The 18,270-nt window shown below is 52.7% G+C and overlaps 1 protein-coding gene across 3 annotated transcripts in view; it reads right to left on the bottom strand.

The window, feature by feature from the left end:
• The window catches only part of Ksr1 (kinase suppressor of ras 1), a 135,417-nt gene that overhangs the window by 58,123 nt on the left and 59,024 nt on the right, over window positions 1-18,270 (bottom strand). For all 3 annotated transcript variants that reach the window (XM_060387191.1, XM_021639783.2, XM_021639784.2), the window contains exon 2: window positions 4,283-4,423. In XM_060387191.1, the coding sequence (XP_060243174.1) occupies window positions 4,283-4,423 (141 nt within the window). The remainder of the gene's footprint in view (window positions 1-4,282; window positions 4,424-18,270) is intronic.

Raw genomic sequence — 18,270 nt, 5'->3', positions numbered from 1 at the left:
TGCTCACTTCGTAACAGCTCCTGCCGTGGAGCTGTGGAAAGCATTTAAAGAAGACACTGTATGTCCGGGAAGTCCAGGGGTCTCTGCCTCGTTTCCTGATCACTGCTCATGAGGGATAGGAAAAACAAAGGGGAGAAAAGGGTGATTGTGAGACTCCATGAGTTAAAGAAGCCTGGCTGGGCCTGTGAGGTGAAAACGTGCTTGTGGGGGAGGGGTCCCAGCTGTGACCACAGGCCACACGAGTGACACACATTCCATAGGAGCCCAGGAGGGAAACATCGTGAAATCCTTTCTGAAGGACAGGACTGAGGTCGTTGGAGAAGAGACACAGCTGAGGAGCAGCATAGCCCATCTGTGGAGTTGTTGACAGAAGACAGTTTGGTTCCACACAGCCTCCCTAGGTCACCTCTCGGTACACAATTCTACCGCTCTGGCCTTCCTTTGTCTCTCAAAGAACCTGCCTGGGGAGAGGGCTGAGCAAAACTATCCAGACTCTTTCTCACATGGGTAAAGAGAGGCCTGGAGGAATGAAGTGACTTGCTCAGGGATACACAGCTAGGGAAGCTTGAGGGGCCCCTGGGGCACCCACAGCTCCTTAGGTTCTGGGTGCACCCACACCTGCACATCCATGACCACAGGGCTGTGCTGTTCCCACTGGAAAGCAGCTCCAGCAGCCATGCCCACGGGCCTTCGAAGGCACGCTCGGGGAGGCGGCCATAGAATGTGTAACTCCTGTCCAGAACAAGGAAGAGATGCCATGCTGCCTGTCCAAATCACGCACTCAAATGCACTGGAGACTTTTTTTTTTTTTTTTTTTTTTTGCTGGGGGGTGGGGATTAAGTTCTGTAGTCTGTACTCCTCAGAGGAGACTCTCTCCAGGTCAAACCTGAGGGTCAGGCAGAAGGGGTCTCTCCAGAAGGATCTTCACTCCATATAGAGACCTCCAGCCGGCTTTCTGGAGATGCTGACAGGTTCTGGGACCTCTCTGTGGCAGGCTGGGAGGCTGAGGTGGGAGCTCTCTCCTGAGGGCATCAGCAGGACTTCTGGACGCTCCATCAGTGGGAGTCAAGCTGTCCTGTCAACGCTTTGGGGTGGTTGTTAGCTTTCTTAGCCGGAGGTGGGCTAAGGCACTTGGGCAGGCAGGCCAGGGACTTAATGCTACTTAACTTTTAGTGTTCGCGACCCAGGGCCAGTTTGGCACAGTAAGAGGCTGCTATTCCACTAAACGCCTAGGCCTCCTGAAGAGTGGGGGGCTGGGAGGGACTAGGGTCCCTGGTCTCTATGACAGAGTCCATGTGCACGGAGACACAGCTTCTTAGGAACAGCCAGAGAATGGATGGGAAAGAGGGGATCCTAACAATTGCCTAACAAGATACTGAGGTGGAGCATCCATCTGCTCATGAAAATGGATGGTACCTGAGCGGCTGCCTTCTCAGGTGCCAACTGTTTCCAGGTGACAGGTCGCAGGCAGCAGGCAGGGTTTCTGTTCTCTCACCCTCTGTTCCCAGAGCTCCCCACCCCAAAGGATATCCTGGCTCCCATCTTCCACTTGGCCTTGGGGCCTTGTTGCCCATCAGCTCCTTGGATCCAAAGGAGTTTGCCACTCACTGAGCACACAGCTCTGCTGAGTCTCTTGGGGCTTTGATTCAGCCAGCGCTTGACTCCGCACTTGCTAGAGCTCGGCCTGGCTGGGAGGCCTCTCACCTGGCTGCCATCACCCAGCTCTCCGGGGGCCCCGGCAGCAGCCGCGGCGACACTCCACATTGCCGGCCACGATCCCCCACACCCCCTACAAGACTGAGTCTCCCAAGTTCTTCAGGTATCTATCTGCCGAGAAGCCCTTTGGGACGTAGTACCAGCTGCGAGGCATGTCTCCAGAGAGCAATGGAAGTGAAAAGGCACACTCTGGAGTCCAGCACTTCGGACTTGAACCATGCGTGGGTTTGTCCTTGTCACCAGCTCTGTGAGCATGCCTGGACTTGCCGTGTCCTCAGCTGGAGGTACTGACACAGATCGTGGGGACGGGGGAGGCACAGTGAGACTCAGATGACAGTGGCAGCATGGGGGGGGGGAGACGTGCTCCTGCACAATTGCCAAGTCCATGTACTTAAATCTGTGCCCACATGGCGTGTCCAACCTCCTTCCTGTATGGCAGAAGACTGATGAGCAGGAAGGTGGGCGAGGAGACAGACAGAGGTTGTAGCTCATTATACTCTGTGTATATGCTATACGCACCCACGAGTGTGCGGGCGTGCAACTGTTAAACGTTCTAGGAGCCTGTTGCACAAAGCAGTTTCCCTCGGTTGTATTCCACCCCTTTCTGCCTACAGCATGGACCATACTACACATGAGGGTATCTCAGGCCTCGGGGCAGCCTGACTGGGGTCCACTCGCTCCCCAACCCCATGACAGAACAGGCACATTTTATGTTGGTGTCATTTTTCCATCCAGGAATGTCTCCTAGGGGGAATTACAGAGTATTTACAAAGAGTATCACACTAATACGGGTTACTGTCACATCGAACAGGCAGTGGCTGTTGACCTTTGTCTGCTAACTTATCACATCCAATCAGTGAACATTAATAAAGAAACAGTAAGACACAAGAGTGTGAAAACATGGGAAAAACACTGGGTTAACTGTCAAGTGATGCCAGCAAAACATAAGATTATCCTAGATGAGCCAGTCATGGTGGTACACATCTGTTAATCCTAGCACTGGGGAGGCAGAGGCAGGTGGATCTCTGTGAGTTCAAGGCCAGCCTGCTCTACAGAGTGAGTCCAGGACAGCCAAGGTTACACAGAGCAACGCTGTCTTGAAAAACAAGCAAACAAGATTATTCTAGCTGGTCCCAACAGAAACTGTCGCACAGATGGGCCTCACACTTACATTCCAACCTGAGCAGCTGCCCTTGAAAAGGTACACATCAGCTGGGCAGAGTGATCCACGCCTATAGCCTAGCATTTAGGAGGCAGAGGCAGAGGCAGGAGGAGCACCTCAAATCTGAGGCCACCCTGCTGGACTACATACAGCGACCCAGGCCATCCAGGGCTACACAGCAAGAACCTATCTCAAACCAACCACAAACCAACCAGTCAACTGCACCAAATATAGAGAGGAGATCAATTTTAGTAATGTTATAAACCCTCATATGTCCAAAAAAAGACTGCTCCTTCAACATGTCACAGGCAGGAAAAATCATACACAAGGTAATTTTATACTGTTTTGTTGGTATCCGGGCTTCGGATTACAGCTCTCATGTCTAAAGGAACAGACACAGCAGTGAGACCAGTGACTCCCTGCCTGGCTGGCTTCTCCCTACCCCTGAGAAATGTTATAAAGGTTTTTACATTGGGGGGGAAGTAAAGATCAGAATCCCAAAAGGATTGTTCTGCGCAGTTTTCCCGAGTGGCAGGGCTACACGTGACATCTGTCCCCCCTTCCTTCTGCTTTCCTTGGTGCCCGTACTGAATGGATTTAACTTTAAGCGCTAGCAAGGGCCAAGTCTTTCACACTGCAGACCGAGGAGATTTGAGAGACTTGACCTGGCGAAGCACAGCTCCCACGTGGCCACTTACGTTCGCTCCCCAAGGGCTGCCCCATACCCTGATACCTTCTCCGAGTATACTGTTGGTTAAGTGGGAAGCTGTGGTTGAGCAGGGTGCAGGAGGATGGGAGCGGGGCTGGGCTCAGATTCGTGTCTCCTGCTCCCCCGGCTGCTCCCTCCACCTGTGGGTCCTCCAGTACAAGAGAGAAGAGGAGCAAAGCCCTCCTTTTACTCTGAGCAGAGCGAGACAACAATTTCATTTCCTTTTACTGTGGGAATAAATGCTTTGTATGTGTGTGCACCATATGCATGCTTGGTGACTGTGGAGACCACAAGAGGGCGCCTGATCCCCGGGAGCTGAAGTTACGGATGGTTGTCAGCCAGTGCGTGGGTACTGAACCCCGGTACTGAGCCTGGGTCCTCTGCAAGGGCAATAAGTACTCTGAGCCTCTGATATATATCTGCCATAGAGCCAAGGATTCCAGGAAGGACGACCATTGTCATGATGACCACGTGAATGACCAGCGTGGCCGGGATGTCCCAGCTTATGACGCACCGGCACCAGGGATACTTGCTGTAGCCACAGGTACCCTGGGTTCCTCCTGGGTGCTGCTGCTCCCCATGCACCCTCTCCCCCTTCCCCAAGAGCAGAGCATGTAGCCTCTACATATGAGCCATTCTCAGGTTCGGCTGTGGCCTGTCCCCTCTCGCCTGTCCCCGGCTGGCCTGCTGCATACCTGTACCACCTCGGGCCTCACGTTGAAGATGTACAGCCAGTCACTGAAGCGTGGGTAGCTGTTGAGCTCGGCGCTCCTGTCGCTGGGGCTCACGCTCAGCTTGCATTGCCGCTGCTTGCAGATGTAGCGCACCAGCTTTGCCTGTTGGAAGTCCAGCAAAGAAAAGGTCACCTTTACGGGGGGCACCAGGGTGTGGCAGCCGTGTGCCCTCCGGGGGAGCTCAGGTAGATGCCAGGGATGCACTGAGAATGGAGCCGGCAGGCCCCGGAAACCCCCTGCTGTCACCACGGTACGGAAAGGCTACAAATGAGGTGAGGAGTCAGGAGGGTCTGGTCACAGCATGGACCCACTGAGGCTGGCCAGCTGCACTGTCTTCAAGACCAGCCCCTCAACAGTGAAGATCACAGCTAGTAGTCAGAACAGGGGCCAGCCACACAGAAGCCAGCTTTTCTGCTTGGAGCACAAATACGGGTAACTAATAACAAAAAGGGGGAAGGGGTCTGGAAAAATGGGGCAACGACACACACACATGCGCGCGCACACACACACACACACACACACACACACACACGTACACATGCCCTCCCCACAGATGGTAACAATAGCTGCTGCCTCAGAGAGTTTAAGAGACAAGCAAGCGCTCACTGAACAGAAAGAACACCTAATGCGGCTGTGGCTACTGGCAACAGCCCCTGACTGGAGTCTCCACACAGGCTATCGGGTATTTACACCCCAAGATGTTGGTGAATTCCAGACCCATGCATCTGTGTTTCCCAAGGAAAGAATGTCCAAAGCTTTAAAAAAAAAAAAAAAAAAAAAAAAAAAAAAAAAAAAACTCAAGCAAGACAAGCTTGAACAAGGCCAGACTGACCCAGGGCAGCCTCATGGGAGCCCACAGCTGGGACCTGCTAAGAAAGGAGGCTCGCTCCGCCGAGGCTTCCCTCCAGCAGAGGGGACCATGCCACCACCAGAGTGAACCAGGGAGAGCAGCTTGGCTTGGTCCGCAGTATCCAGCGACGACGAGAATCTCTGAAACCAGACTCTAGACCTGCTGTAACCTTCAGTGTCCCCAGAGGCAAGCCCTACCTAAGGGCCAGACCCCGTCGCTTAGAACCGCTCAGGCTCAGAACAGTTCGGCCGTCTGGACGATGCGTTTCTCTTCCCATCACCTGTAAAGATCTCAGCATGTTTCTCAAGAATTTGTTGCCTTTTGTTATCTTTTTAACATACATCCTTAAAAAACTAGTAAGTCTGGGTTGGACAGATGACGCAGCAGGTACAAGCACCTTTGTCTCCAAGACCGACAAATTAACCCTGAGTTTGACCACTGAGCCCCATACGAAGGAAGAAGGGAACCAGCTCAAAAATTAGCCTTTGACCTCCACATGCATGCTATGGAGTCTGTGCGTCCATGTGCAAGCGTGCTGGTGTGTGCACACACACATCACAGAGAAAGAATAAAATTTTTTAAGGTAAGAGAACAACTAAGGAAAATATCTGGCATCAACTCTGACTTTCACGTGCACATGATCACAAGAACACACACACATACAACACATAAACCAGTTTTTGTTGTTGCTGTTGTTGTTTTGAGACAGGGTTTCTCTGTGTAGCCTTGGCTGTCCTGGATTCACTCTGTAGACCAGGCTGGCCTCAAACTCACAGAGATCCACCTGACTCTGCCTCCCTGAGTGCTGGGATCACAGGCGTGTGCCCGTGCACCAGCAAACCAAATTAAAAACAAACAAACCAACAAACAAACAAACAAACATACATACATACATACATACATACATATATATATATATATATATATAGTTTGGCTCTATCAATAATCTAAAAAAGAACAAAACCAAAACAAAACAAAACAACAAAACCAAAAAACCAAAAACCCTCTCTCATTCACTCCAGAGTTACTGAGCCTCTTACCAGGCCCCAAATCATGCTAACCAGTATGAGGAGGGTTAGTCATAACTGGAACCAACGGGGGTGAAGAAACAGAATCAAAATATATACTTCTATGGTACAGCATATATTATATGTATCATAACATGTATAATGTATATAATTATACGTTACACATACTCAGGTGTCAGTTGGAATGTCTGGTGACAGTGCTAACGCAGGTGAGCCCAGGGTAGTCCTGCACACTGTCCTGATGCCCGGGGCAGACAGCACTTACTCTTCCCTGAGCATCTCCCCTCCCTCATTCCCCCACCCCCACCCCATCCATTTGCTGTTTACCAAAGTTCACAAATACCAACACACAGGTGCACTTTTTCCATGCAGAGACCTAAGTAGGGGCACGTTCGCCCTCCCTCAGGTTCAGATCCATTTGTTACAGCATGAGCGGAGGAAAACTCTAGTGGGAGCCCCAATCTCCTTTCCTAGCTCATCTCCACACCCCCACCCAGCCCTGTCCTGCTCTCCTGATCTCCCCCCACCCTGCTCTCCCTCACCCAGCCCTGCTATCCTGCTCTCCCCCACTGCCCTGCTCTCCCCCACCATGCCCTCCCACCCCACCGCCCTGCTCTCCCCCACCCTGCCCTGCTCTGCTATCCCACCCTCCCCCACCCAGCAGCTGAATACCTGCCTCCCAGATGAACAGGCCCAAGTTCAAATCTGCCATTTACTGGTTGTGTAATCTCAAAGACGCTCATTCCTTTCTCTGAGTCTTTCTTCACCCTAACCCCCCAGATAACTAGCCTATACTGAGCTGGGATGTGAAACCCCCGCTAGTAACACATTAGGTCCCCTATGATGAAGGCAGCAGGATCTTTGTCCGCCCCCTCATGCCTGGTCCTGCACCTGGGTGTGAGGTGTGCTCGCCAGTGGTTGAGGGTGGAAGGAGGAAGAAAACACCAGGGTCCTAATCTCAGGCTTTGCACTCAGTCGCTCACACCGCTCCAAACGGCAAGCCTCAGCTCCAGAGGGCTGACCAGAGGCAGGCCCACCCAGCAGATAGCATGTGAGCTCAAAACTATCCTTTCCCACACTAAGGAACGCGGCTAGGCTCATCAATAACTGCCATCCTTCACAGTGTGGGGCACGCAGGCTGGACCACTGGGGGATGATTAATAACAGCTGGTTTACACAGGACTCTGGCTGGGGCCAGCTAGTGAGGGGAAGCACCAGCTTGGCCGAGGCCTGAGCCAGCCTGTGAGTCTCCAGTTCCGCTTGTCTGCCCTCCCAGGCCCTGTTCAGCCACTCAGTCATCTTTGTGTCAGCGAACCTCTTGCCAAGAATCCTTGGGCTGACGCTAGGCTTCCACACCCCTTCCTCCAGGAAGCCTCTCGGCCCTTGCCCAGATGGCTCTCAGTCCCCCTGCTTGTCTGCCTCTCTTCCTTTAGGTTATGAGTTCTGCAGAGCCAGAGGTCTAGTCTGAATCTCTGATTACCACTACAGCCCAAAAGCCTGGTGCGCGCGTGCACACACACACATAGGTTTTCCCAGTGTGACACAGAGCTCACAGCTACACTCATTTCATACTCTACCACTGGCCTCTACCCCAGTCTCCTCTTTTTAGAAAAGCTCTTAGAGATCTGGCTGAATATTCGAAAGCAGGCCACAGGCATAGCCATGTAAAACTTCAAGTGCTCCTCATCACACTCTGATCACAGCTCATGCGGCCAGCAGGGCCTGAGCTGAGGGACACAGCCAGTCCCTATATGCTGGTGCTGGCAGCCCTGGAGGCCTGGGGCTGCTGTCTCCCCTTGAACCCGCTCTGCTGAGGCCTGGCACGAGAGGGGTCCCATCACAGGGAAATGGAGCTGCTCTCGCTTTTCCTGAAAGTTAGGGCAATCATGGAAGCACCAAATGGTCACTTTCTGAGACAAGCCGCAGCAGGGCCTGCCAGCCAAGCCGAGGAGGTGTGCCAGGGGACCTCTCATCGGCGGTGTCATTTCCTCTTCACCACAAAACCCACAGGATCTCAATTTTCCGGAATTTAAAAGCACCTGAGGTTCCACTGAAGCGACCAACAAGGCCAGGAGTCGCTAGGATGCTGGCCATCGGGGAGGGCCTTGGTCTGCCCACCTCAACAGTCATTTGCGTCAAGAGTGCGTGCCCCACTGTCCTCCACACGCAGCCAGGTTTGCAGAGTGTGAAGGCTTGGTTCAGGGAGCCCGAGAACGAGTTGGTAAGTCCTGAATACAGCAAGCACTCGATAAGCAGCCTGGACTCAAAGATGTACTTTCTGCTGGGAGCTTTGGCAGTTAGGAGCAGTGAGTGATCTTAGAGAGAAGCCTCAGGGTTAGGCTTCAATCTGGGAGAGACAGCCACACTTGAAAGCTGAGGCTGCTGAACCTCCACCCACAAAAATACCTGGAACCAGCAAGGAGAACACAAGTCTCATAGCATTATTACCAGCTACCAGGCCATCCCTGACGATCAGTGATGTGAGGAAGACTGCTAGCTCTGGCTGGGCAGAGCGATGTCAAATGAGCTAAATCCTGTCCATTCAAAATGGGCTGGAGAGATGGCTCAGCAGTTAGGAGAGCTTAGGGCTCTTGCAGAGGACCCGAGTTCGGTTCCTAGCACCCACGCCAGGTGGCTCACAATTGCCTATAACTCCAGCTCCAGGGGATCCCATGCCTCTGACCTCTGAGGACACCAGCACTCACATGCATGCAGGTATGCAGGCACGCATGCATGCACATGTGTGTGTGATCAAAAATAAGCTGGAGTTGGTGGCACACATCTTTAATCACAGCACTCAGGAGGAAGAAGCAGGCACGTCTCTGAGTTTGAAGGCAGCCCAGTCTACAGAGTGAGTCCCAGGGCAGCCAGGGCTACACAGAAAAGCCCTGTCTTAAAAGCAAACAAACAAACAAAAAAGACATCAGTGGCACGGAGAAGACTGATAGTTCTGAGACCACTGACTGGCCTCAAAGTTCCTCACTGACACATTCCCCTGTGGAAGAAAAATGCCAAAGGATTCCCAGTGCCAGCCTCAGCCACAATAGGCTTGATCTATCTGAAAGGCTAAAGTGTCTAGACTGAGCCAGGATAACGATGGATACCCTGTACTCTTAGCACTTGGGAGGTGAAGGAACTTAGCAAATAAATGCTTGCTTGGTGCTGGTTGGCATCCTTGTCAAGTGGTCTTCAGGTCCTCTCCATCACTTCAAGGGCAAGGACTATGAGGGTGGGCACTTGCCCATCTCTGGAGTTCCCCATCTCTGGGGTAAGGGCTAAAGACAACTTGAAATATAATGCTGGCCTGAGAACAATGCTTGAGATTATAGAACAGGAATGTTTAATAGTTAATTAATTATGATGTGTGCTGTACTGTATGTTCCTAAGTATGTACAGATGTATTTCTGTGCATGTGTGAATACCTGTGTTTAGAGCCAAAGGGAAACACTTGTCTTCATGACTTCTTACTTCATTTTTTGAGACAGGGTCTCTCACTAAACCTGGGACTCACTGACTCAGCTGGGCTGGCTGGAAAGTGAGCTAGGGCGATCTACTGGACCCGCCAAGCACCGGGGTTACAGAAGTGCACCACTGGATCCAGTTTTTACAGAGTTTGGATCTAGGGATCCAAACTCAGCAAGTACTTTACTGACTGAACCATTTCCCCAGGCCCATTACCTTCAAAGGCAGAAAGGCCAAAATCTAGGCTCACCCAGGTACCTCTGGTCTCTACTCTCTCCAGAGCTCTCTCCTCTACCCTTGGACCAGATGGCATGACTGCCCTGGAATGGCACAGACTCTGGGAATGCTGCTTGCCCAGGTGAATACTCATCCCTGAGAATTTTGACCAAGCTCACACCATACCTGCTATACCCAAACTGCTCTAGGCATGACTCAGACTCAAGCCTCAAAACCAAAAGACACCAAGAACAAATGTGTCTTTTCTGAACCCCACAGGATGTCTAGCAGATGTCATGGCCAGTCCTGGGGGCATGCTGATCTGGAAGTCGGGGACCCTCTGACACTGTTCTTAAACCACCCATTGGCCTGCATAGGGTGGCTGGCTGCAGACAAGCCATTGCGAGGGGACTGGCTGATGTCAGGCAAGCAATACAACCCACATACAAAGAAGCTCAAGCCTCCACGCAAAAAGGCACACAGACCTCTGGTGGATATCGTCTGAGCCACACTTCCTACCTGCACCTCCACAAAAAGCACCTCTTTCCAGAGAGCTGACTGCAAATGACATCAGCTCCACCCTGAAGTTGCAAGGGCTGGGCTTGTGAGGTCCCCGCCTTACGAAACTTACCAACCGGAGATCTGGACTTTTTAAGTGGCCAGATGCCAAGACGTTTGCCATCCTGACCCTGATTCAGATGTTGCGCATTGCAGGGCCCTTCCTGTGGTCATGTCCAAATGCAGGGCAGGAGGTTAGGTCTCTGGCAGCAGATGTGACAGATGTTAGAATATACAGGGGCCAGGAGATGCCAGGAGTGGGCTGAAGCAAACACCAGAGTGTCTCACAGACTCAGGCAGGCTCCCTGGATTATGAAAATCACAGTATTGTGTTGCTGCTCAATTACAAACCTGGCAGTAGGAACCATCTCCTCATTTGTGTCTCTCTCTCTTCCTGGACGCTCAAAGGCAATTTCAAGAGGTTGGGATTTTTTTTAGATCCCTGATAAGTACACCAAGGTAACATTCCAGTCCTCACACAACTCCAGACCCAGCCATATCCCTGAGGCATATTTTCCCTCACAAAATAAGAACACAAAACCAAAAACATTACAGGCTCTTACACACTCAAAAAGAGTCTACTTATTTTTACTTTTATTTTTTGAGACAGGGTCTCACCATGTAGTTCTGGCTGGCCTGGAACTCACTGTGTAGACCAGGCTGACCTCTATCTCACAGAGATCCACCTGTCTCAGCCTCGTAGGTACTGGGACAAAAGGTGTGAGGCCCTACACCTGAACTTATTTTTACATATGTGTACACGTGTGTGCCTATGTGCTTGTATGTGCATGGGGGCTCCTGTGGAGGTCAGACAGAGTGTTAGAGCCCCCCAAGCTAGAGTGAGTGGTGGCTATGAACCGCCCTACATGATGGCCAGGAACTGAAGCCGGGTCCTCTGCAAGAGCAGCATGTGTTCTCAGCCATTGGACCATCCCTCTCGCCCCCTTCACGTGCTCTGGATGGAACTCGCACTTACTCAAAACTAAGTGGAGAACGACAAGGCTGTGTTGAGATGGGGGTGCTGAGCAGCTGGCGTGGCTCACTCACCAGCTAAGGGACACCTGCCCACCCGCCTTAGCACAGCGACAGGCTCATCACAGCGTCCAACATATGCTAAGCCCATGCAACGTGGGGCTGCAGTCTACTATTCCCAGCCTCCGGATGAGGACGCCGCCAAGAACTTTGCTGTAAGTTTTCAGTCAGGTGATTAGAGAAATGATCTAGTCTGATGCTCTACCAGAGTCCCACGTAATCTCCGAAAACACTGACTCCTGACGCCGACTTCCTCAGCTTGGCTGAGCCTTGCCGACCACTATACTCAGGATGGCCCTGGGAAAGACTTACTTCTCTTGTGACTCAAATCCAGCAATGCCGGGACTCCTACCAGGCAACAGACCTGTGCGTAAAAGCCACGGCATCCCCACACCTCCTAAATGGCTCTATTCATACTGGCTCCAGATCAGCTCCAAACTGATTTAACCCAGCCTGGCATCTGTGGCCACCCTTCTGATGTCTTGGCATTTTTTGCAGCCTGGGCAAAGCAGCTGATGGCCACACACTCATCCTTGTCCTCTAGATCTACATAGTCTTCTAGCCAATAGGCACCCCGTGTCTTTCTTCCCACTCGGGCAGCACCATACACACGATATTAAGTGGCTGCCTGCAGCAGTCCTTACTAGAGCCAACTCCCTGTCTGCAGCTTTCCAACCTCTGGAAGTCACTGACACTGTCCTGACCCGCTACACCCAGAGGGCCTCAGTGATTCCTAACACCCCTGGTCCCTCCCCTACCGCCCCTTTGCCCAGTCCTGGGGATGCTCCCTTCCAGCTTCCGGCTCCTCTCCGAAGCTGGATGTTTCTGGGGCCTTCCTCCAGCCCGGCTGGCTAAGTACTCTGGCCTGGCTACCATGGCCAATGTGTTGCAAAACAATTTCTGGGAATGTGAGGAGGGCGCCGGGGGCTGCCACACAGCTGCTGGCTCCATACCCAGGCACAGGCTGACCCCAGCACTTGGCCCCAGAGGTGGCCGTCGGCTCTCAATAGAACCCTGCAGGGTCTCAGAAGGGCTGACATTAGCAGTAACGGGGCAGAGCGAGGCAGCGTGAGCCAGGGACAGAGGGGTAGGCAGAAGAGAAAACACCAGTGACCCCACGCTGAGCATTTTGCAATAACCTTCCCTGGCCGGCTCCTCAGGGAAGCTGCCAGCCCATGCATTTTTGCAGAGACAACCTCCCTCCAAGCCTCCTTGACTAGCAATCCTGCCTTGACGTCAAACTCCAAGTTGGGGGAACTTCAAACACAAACAAACAAGTCTGCCCCAGACCACAAGTGGAGATGTTCCCAAGGAGGCCCGGGCTGAGAGTGGCCACAGCTGGGAGCATGAAGCAGACTGTACTGTCCTCGTGTGCTAGGTCTGAACCCCGTGACCTGATCCCAAGCTGCAAATGCAAGGGCCTACCCCTAGGCTGTTCCCTGGCCTTGTTGGCAGGTTGAGTGCCCACTGGGGCACGATGGTGGGTGCAAGAGACCCTGCCCTTGAAATTCAAGCCAGCTCGCTCCTCTGTGCAAGCCGCATCATCTCTAGATAACATCCCAAGGTCTAGCCACTCAGACTATGTCCTGCAGCCAGGAAGTAGACCAGCTTGCTCAAAAGCACTAGTGGGGCTTGCTGAGGAAGTCCAAGTGGAAGCCAGGGAAGGCTGACAGACAACTACGGATGCGACTTTTCAGTGACACCTACTGACCCATCTTATTCTCCACAGAGGCTGTGAGCTTTGGTAATACTTGTCTGACCTAAATATCCTAAGACAGCATCTACCCAAGCAGCCTGGACAGAGCCAAACACACCGCCCTTCGCAAAGCAACCTTTGCCTTGGAAAGTCTGTGGGCAATCGGCCCTCTGACTATTTTCCCAAGGTTTGCTTCCTGGCCCGACACATTACAACGACCTCTAAACCCTACCCCGTGTGTTCTTACTGCCAGCACTCTGGGGAGCCTCAGAGAAACAAACTGGACTAAACCAGGAGAGAAGAAAATTTCACTTGAACTCCTGGTGTCCTGAAGTGACGGCCCAGGGGCAAGAAGAGAAGTGTGTCTGCCCATCATCCACTCATTCACTGGTCAAACCACATCCTCGAAGAGTCATAAGCAACATGGTTCCCAGGATCCAGTGGGGACAACAGATGTGTCCCCAGGCATGCCTGGCTGGGGAACAGGAGGGGCGAAGAGGCAGAGAGCAGGCGTGTCAGCCCCTGAACAGCCATGACACAATGGCCTCAGTGGGCACAGGTATGCCACCCTCTGGATATCACGGACACAGAGGTCCCCGGAGTTCTGAACTTCTGTTGGGAAGCTGACAGGAGGGCCGACAGGTCAGGTACTATGGACACATCAGCGCCTTCAGATATACCTTTGTCCTTGTTCAAATACCACCCCACCCCACCCCACCCCTACTTGTCTGAAGTTCATCAGACACAGAACATTGCGAAGAAGAACTTCGTTTATTCCTCAGTTACAAAGGTTGGTGCAGAGGCTATGGGATCTCCAGGAGATTGGTGCAGGGTGTGAGGTAGAGGGTGCCTGGGGCCTTCACAGGTCATCAGAGAGGAGGGCTTCCTGAAAATGGTTAGAGTGAGCCAGGGGTGTGGCAAACACTGAGGCAAAGGAGGGTAGGGCATGCCAGGTGGGGGCACCCGATGAGCAAAGAATAGTGTCATAAAGATTTAAAATGGGGGCCAGGGGAAATAGCCGGAGACTAGAAAGGACCAAGAAGAGAGGGGCAGCAGAGCTGGCCTAGCACAATACTGGCTCATGTACTAGAAAGTTCTGGAAACCTCTAGCCGATCTTGAAAGACCACAGCACTGAAAAAGCTGCAATCATGCAGGTATGGGGAGGGACACACCAGGAGAAAAGTGATCAGATTTGCATTTCTGAATGATCATCATTTTGGAAACCATGTGGAGAACAGATTGAAGTGGGTGTGGAGAAAGCAGAGACAGGAAAATCAACCAAGAAGCCACCCCACCGCAAATCTGCAAAAGATGAGAACAAACGGTAATTTAGCTAGTGGCAGTGTGGGTGGAAGGAAGGAGCAGATCCAAGAGATGTTTTATTGGCATTTTTTTACTATAAAGATAAGGCTTCCTTCTTGCTCGTCCCCGGCATTTCTGGCATACCAGCACTCTGGAATGCAGGAAGCTGGAGCAGATGAGCTGACCACGTGGAGCCCAGGGGGGTTGTTTGATTTACTAGAACTTGGGCCTTTGTGTGTGCTGGGGTGGAGAGGCCTGCAGACTTGACAGCCCGGGTGACCCCCACTTCTGAACACAGCGCTTGCGTCCCCTCCCAGGTAGAGGGGACCTGTGCTTGCCAAACATAAAGGCTGCCGCTTCCCAATGCTCCATCCAGGTGAAGTCAGAGACTGCCAGCTCAACCAGGCCTTGAGGTTCCTCCTTAGCCGGCCTGTCACACCGGTTCTGCTGCACCCCTCACTGCAGAGGGAAGAGCAACTCTCCCACCTTGCTTGCAAAGGCCAACAGGACTCACGGCCACACAGCCCCTGGTGTCTCACTTCCACCTGTGGCACCTGACAGACTGTCCGGTCCTTTACTTCCTCTGTTTTAAGTGAAGGAAAAGATCTCTGGGCAAACAGAATGCCACTGTGCCTTCTGAGCAGCGGGCATGCTGTGGAACCCACGGGTTCCACGTTCACGTCTTCCCTCTCTGCAGCCTTCATCATGGAAAAGGCCTGATGGGGAAAGCAGGTGATGGGAGGCGGGGCAGACTGGCTAGTGCCCAATGCAGGGTCTGGCTTACTGACCTGTGGACACATGTGGCGGCTACCTGAGGGACAAGGAAAGCAACCGGCTCTGAGCACGAGTGTCCTGTTTACAATCCACTGTGGCCCCCAAGGCCGGATTGGCACCTCTGAGACAGACTACAGGGAGAGCAAAACGGACCCTGCCTTCCACCAGTACCATGACCAGCCACCGTGCTGACACTGTTTACGATAACATGCTAGGTCACACGCTGAGTTGCTTCCCATGCAAGGAGCGTTCATTTGATCACCACGACACTAGTCAGAACTCAGTTCCATCTCCACACTTCCCTGCAGCCACCCCCTCCCCCACAAGAAAGCACGGCTTTAAGACTAAAACACTGAGTCCCAAGCAGGGTCACTGTGAGGACGTTGGGGGTGGCCAGACAAAGACATCAGCCCTCTTCACTCATTGCAGTCTTCTCCACTAGGAATATCATTAGCGTTCTCCTCCCCAGGGGCCATTTTAGCAGGCAGCTAAAGGAAAGGGAAAGGTGAGATAAAAAATAAACAGAAGACCAAGGGAAAGAAAGGGGCCACCTGGGTGTGATGATGTCAGCTGTGGGAAGGGAAGGCAAGTAAGACCACCCGCTCTAACAAGCAGAAGCCAGAAAGCTACAGGCCCCTCTTCCAGCCCTGAGCACCCACTGCAATTGTGCTCACCAAACAGGCAACAGCAGGATGGTGGAAGGGCTCGGATAACAATGGGACTAGACAGTTTCAGCTAGTGGCATTCAGGGAAGGCCAGCCAGGAACCCCTGATCCTGGGAGTCCTGCAGGCTTGGGGGTCACATGACCATTGCTCCACTATTAATTAGTCAGCTGAGTGCACTCAGTTTCCTTATCGACAAAACCGGGGGTGGGGGGCGGGTAGGCAGAGGGAGCCTGCTTAGCACAAGGCTAGGCTCAGAGTTCTGCCATCTTTATCAAGAAAATTCAAAAGGACTGGCATCTTGGAAGGCAGTTAGAGCCTGGCTTGATCGTGGCCTTGACTGTCTTAAGCATTCTCCTGCACATTCACAAGCCAAACCTCAAGCTATCTGTGAGCATTCCTTGACAGCGGGTAAGTGCAAGGGAAACTGGCCCAGCTGACTCATACACACCCTGACGGATGACTTTCCTGGGGTCACTCTCTTCCCAGGAAGTCAAGATTGGTTCAATGGCCAAGCTAGAGTGTGTAAAACAGAGTCCTGGGCAGAAGAGGCCAACAAACCGTGAGAGCTACCCAGTCGTAGGTGGAATGAGGGAGCAAGCCAAAGTGGGCTTGCTCCAGACAGGAGCAAGCCTGTTCTCCAGGCTTAGGCTGGGGTGACACACAGACACAGATATGAGCACACGCCTGCTACCCCACAGGAACTCCGCCTGGACAAAAAAGGAATGCCCTTGAAAATAAATAGGCCATGGGGTCCAAGAAACCAGTGGGCTCCAGGTACCCACAAAGCCGGATGCCCACAGTGCTGCGTTCCCTGCCCCTCCCATAGCTAATTCATGTGGCCCTCCCTGCAAAAGCTGATGCCAAGCACCGTCTGCATTTGACAGAGCAATGAAACCAGGCACAAACAGTAATAAATTGTTACAACTTGTAGGCAAAGGAGGATGCGCACGAAGGCAGTATGGCTGCCGCCTCGTCCATTCTCTTTGCCACAGGACAGTTAAGGTTTCCACCAATAAAGCACCATAACAACAACAAAAAAAAAAAAACCAGCGTGGGACAGAAAAGGTTAACCTCTGCTTACACTTCCAGGTAAGGGTCAGTCAGTGAGGCAAGCCAGGGCAGGAGCTCAAGGAGGAACCCGGATGCAGTAGCTGATACAGAGGCCATAGCGCAGTGCTGCTACTGGCTTTGGCTGCCCTGGACTTGCTTTGTCTATCAGTCTGGCCTTGAACTCACAGAGTTCCATCTCTGCCTCTCCGAGTGCTGGGATTACGGGTATGCACCACCGTGCCCAGCTCAGTCTGCTTTCTTATAGCACCCAGGGCCACCAGCCAGGCGTGGCACTGCCCACAGTGAACTGGGTCTTTCCACATCCATCAGGAGAAATGCACCAGAGGCTTGCTCCTGGACCAATCTGGTGGGGGCAGTTGCTCAACTGAGGTTCCCTCTTCCCAAGTGACTCTGGTTTGTGTACAACACTGAATGGCAGAATGCGGGGCACCTGCTGGGTAGAAGGCAAGTAGAGGGGCATCTTGGCATGAGGATCCCTTATAAATGAGAACCCAGAGGTCAAGAAACTGAATCTAACACGGCTCAGTTGGGCTCTTGCTACAGCAAATACCCTCAGTGCATGCCTAATAAACACCCTGCTTTGTGCCTCCCATCTTTGACCCTGCAGGCCATCCAGACAGATGTAAACCCCTGCCTTGGGGACAGACCCTTTAGGCTACACGCTACCCCACCCGTACCCACTGATATATTACTGATGAGGCACAAACCCAGGGAGGCAACCAGCAGCTGCTCTGCCACATGACCAGGAGTGGCCGGATCTTTCCAGAAGGCCTGTTCTCTACCTCGGAGAGAACACATCGGCTTCAAACGCCTTTGTCAGTACAGTCTCCTCCCCTTGGGGGCTTGCAAGCCATAGTTTACTCCCTCCCACCCATGGGTGGAAAGAACCAGATTGAGGGCCTCCTGCCCCATCTGGATTGCAGGAGCTCTGTGTACCCAGCCTTCTGGAGGAACCTTCTGAGGGACACTCATGCATATACAACTCTTGCATAAGACCCAGCTTCGTCCTGTATGCACCTCAGGCTAAGCAAGCATCAAGTGCCAGGGGCTATGACACAGTGTGGCCCGTGTGGTGAAGGGAAGCACACCTCAGGTTTCACCCCACCAGACAAGGCAGCACAAGAGCCTACCCAGGGCCGTTCCCGGGTGAGCCAGATCCAAACTCTAACGAAGAGCCAGAGACCAGCTCACCCATATAGACGGAATGCTGTAGGACCACAAAGGGCACTGTAGCCCCTGCCCATACCCTGCCCACCAGTCTGCACAGCTGGCCCCAACAGGGATCAGCCAGCC

Source organism: Meriones unguiculatus, chromosome 7 (genome assembly GCF_030254825.1).
Source record: "Meriones unguiculatus strain TT.TT164.6M chromosome 7, Bangor_MerUng_6.1, whole genome shotgun sequence".
Lineage (NCBI taxonomy): Eukaryota > Metazoa > Chordata > Mammalia > Rodentia > Muridae > Meriones > Meriones unguiculatus.
The sequence above is the reverse complement of the archived record's forward strand: the minus strand, read 5'-3'. Positions and strand labels throughout refer to the sequence as shown.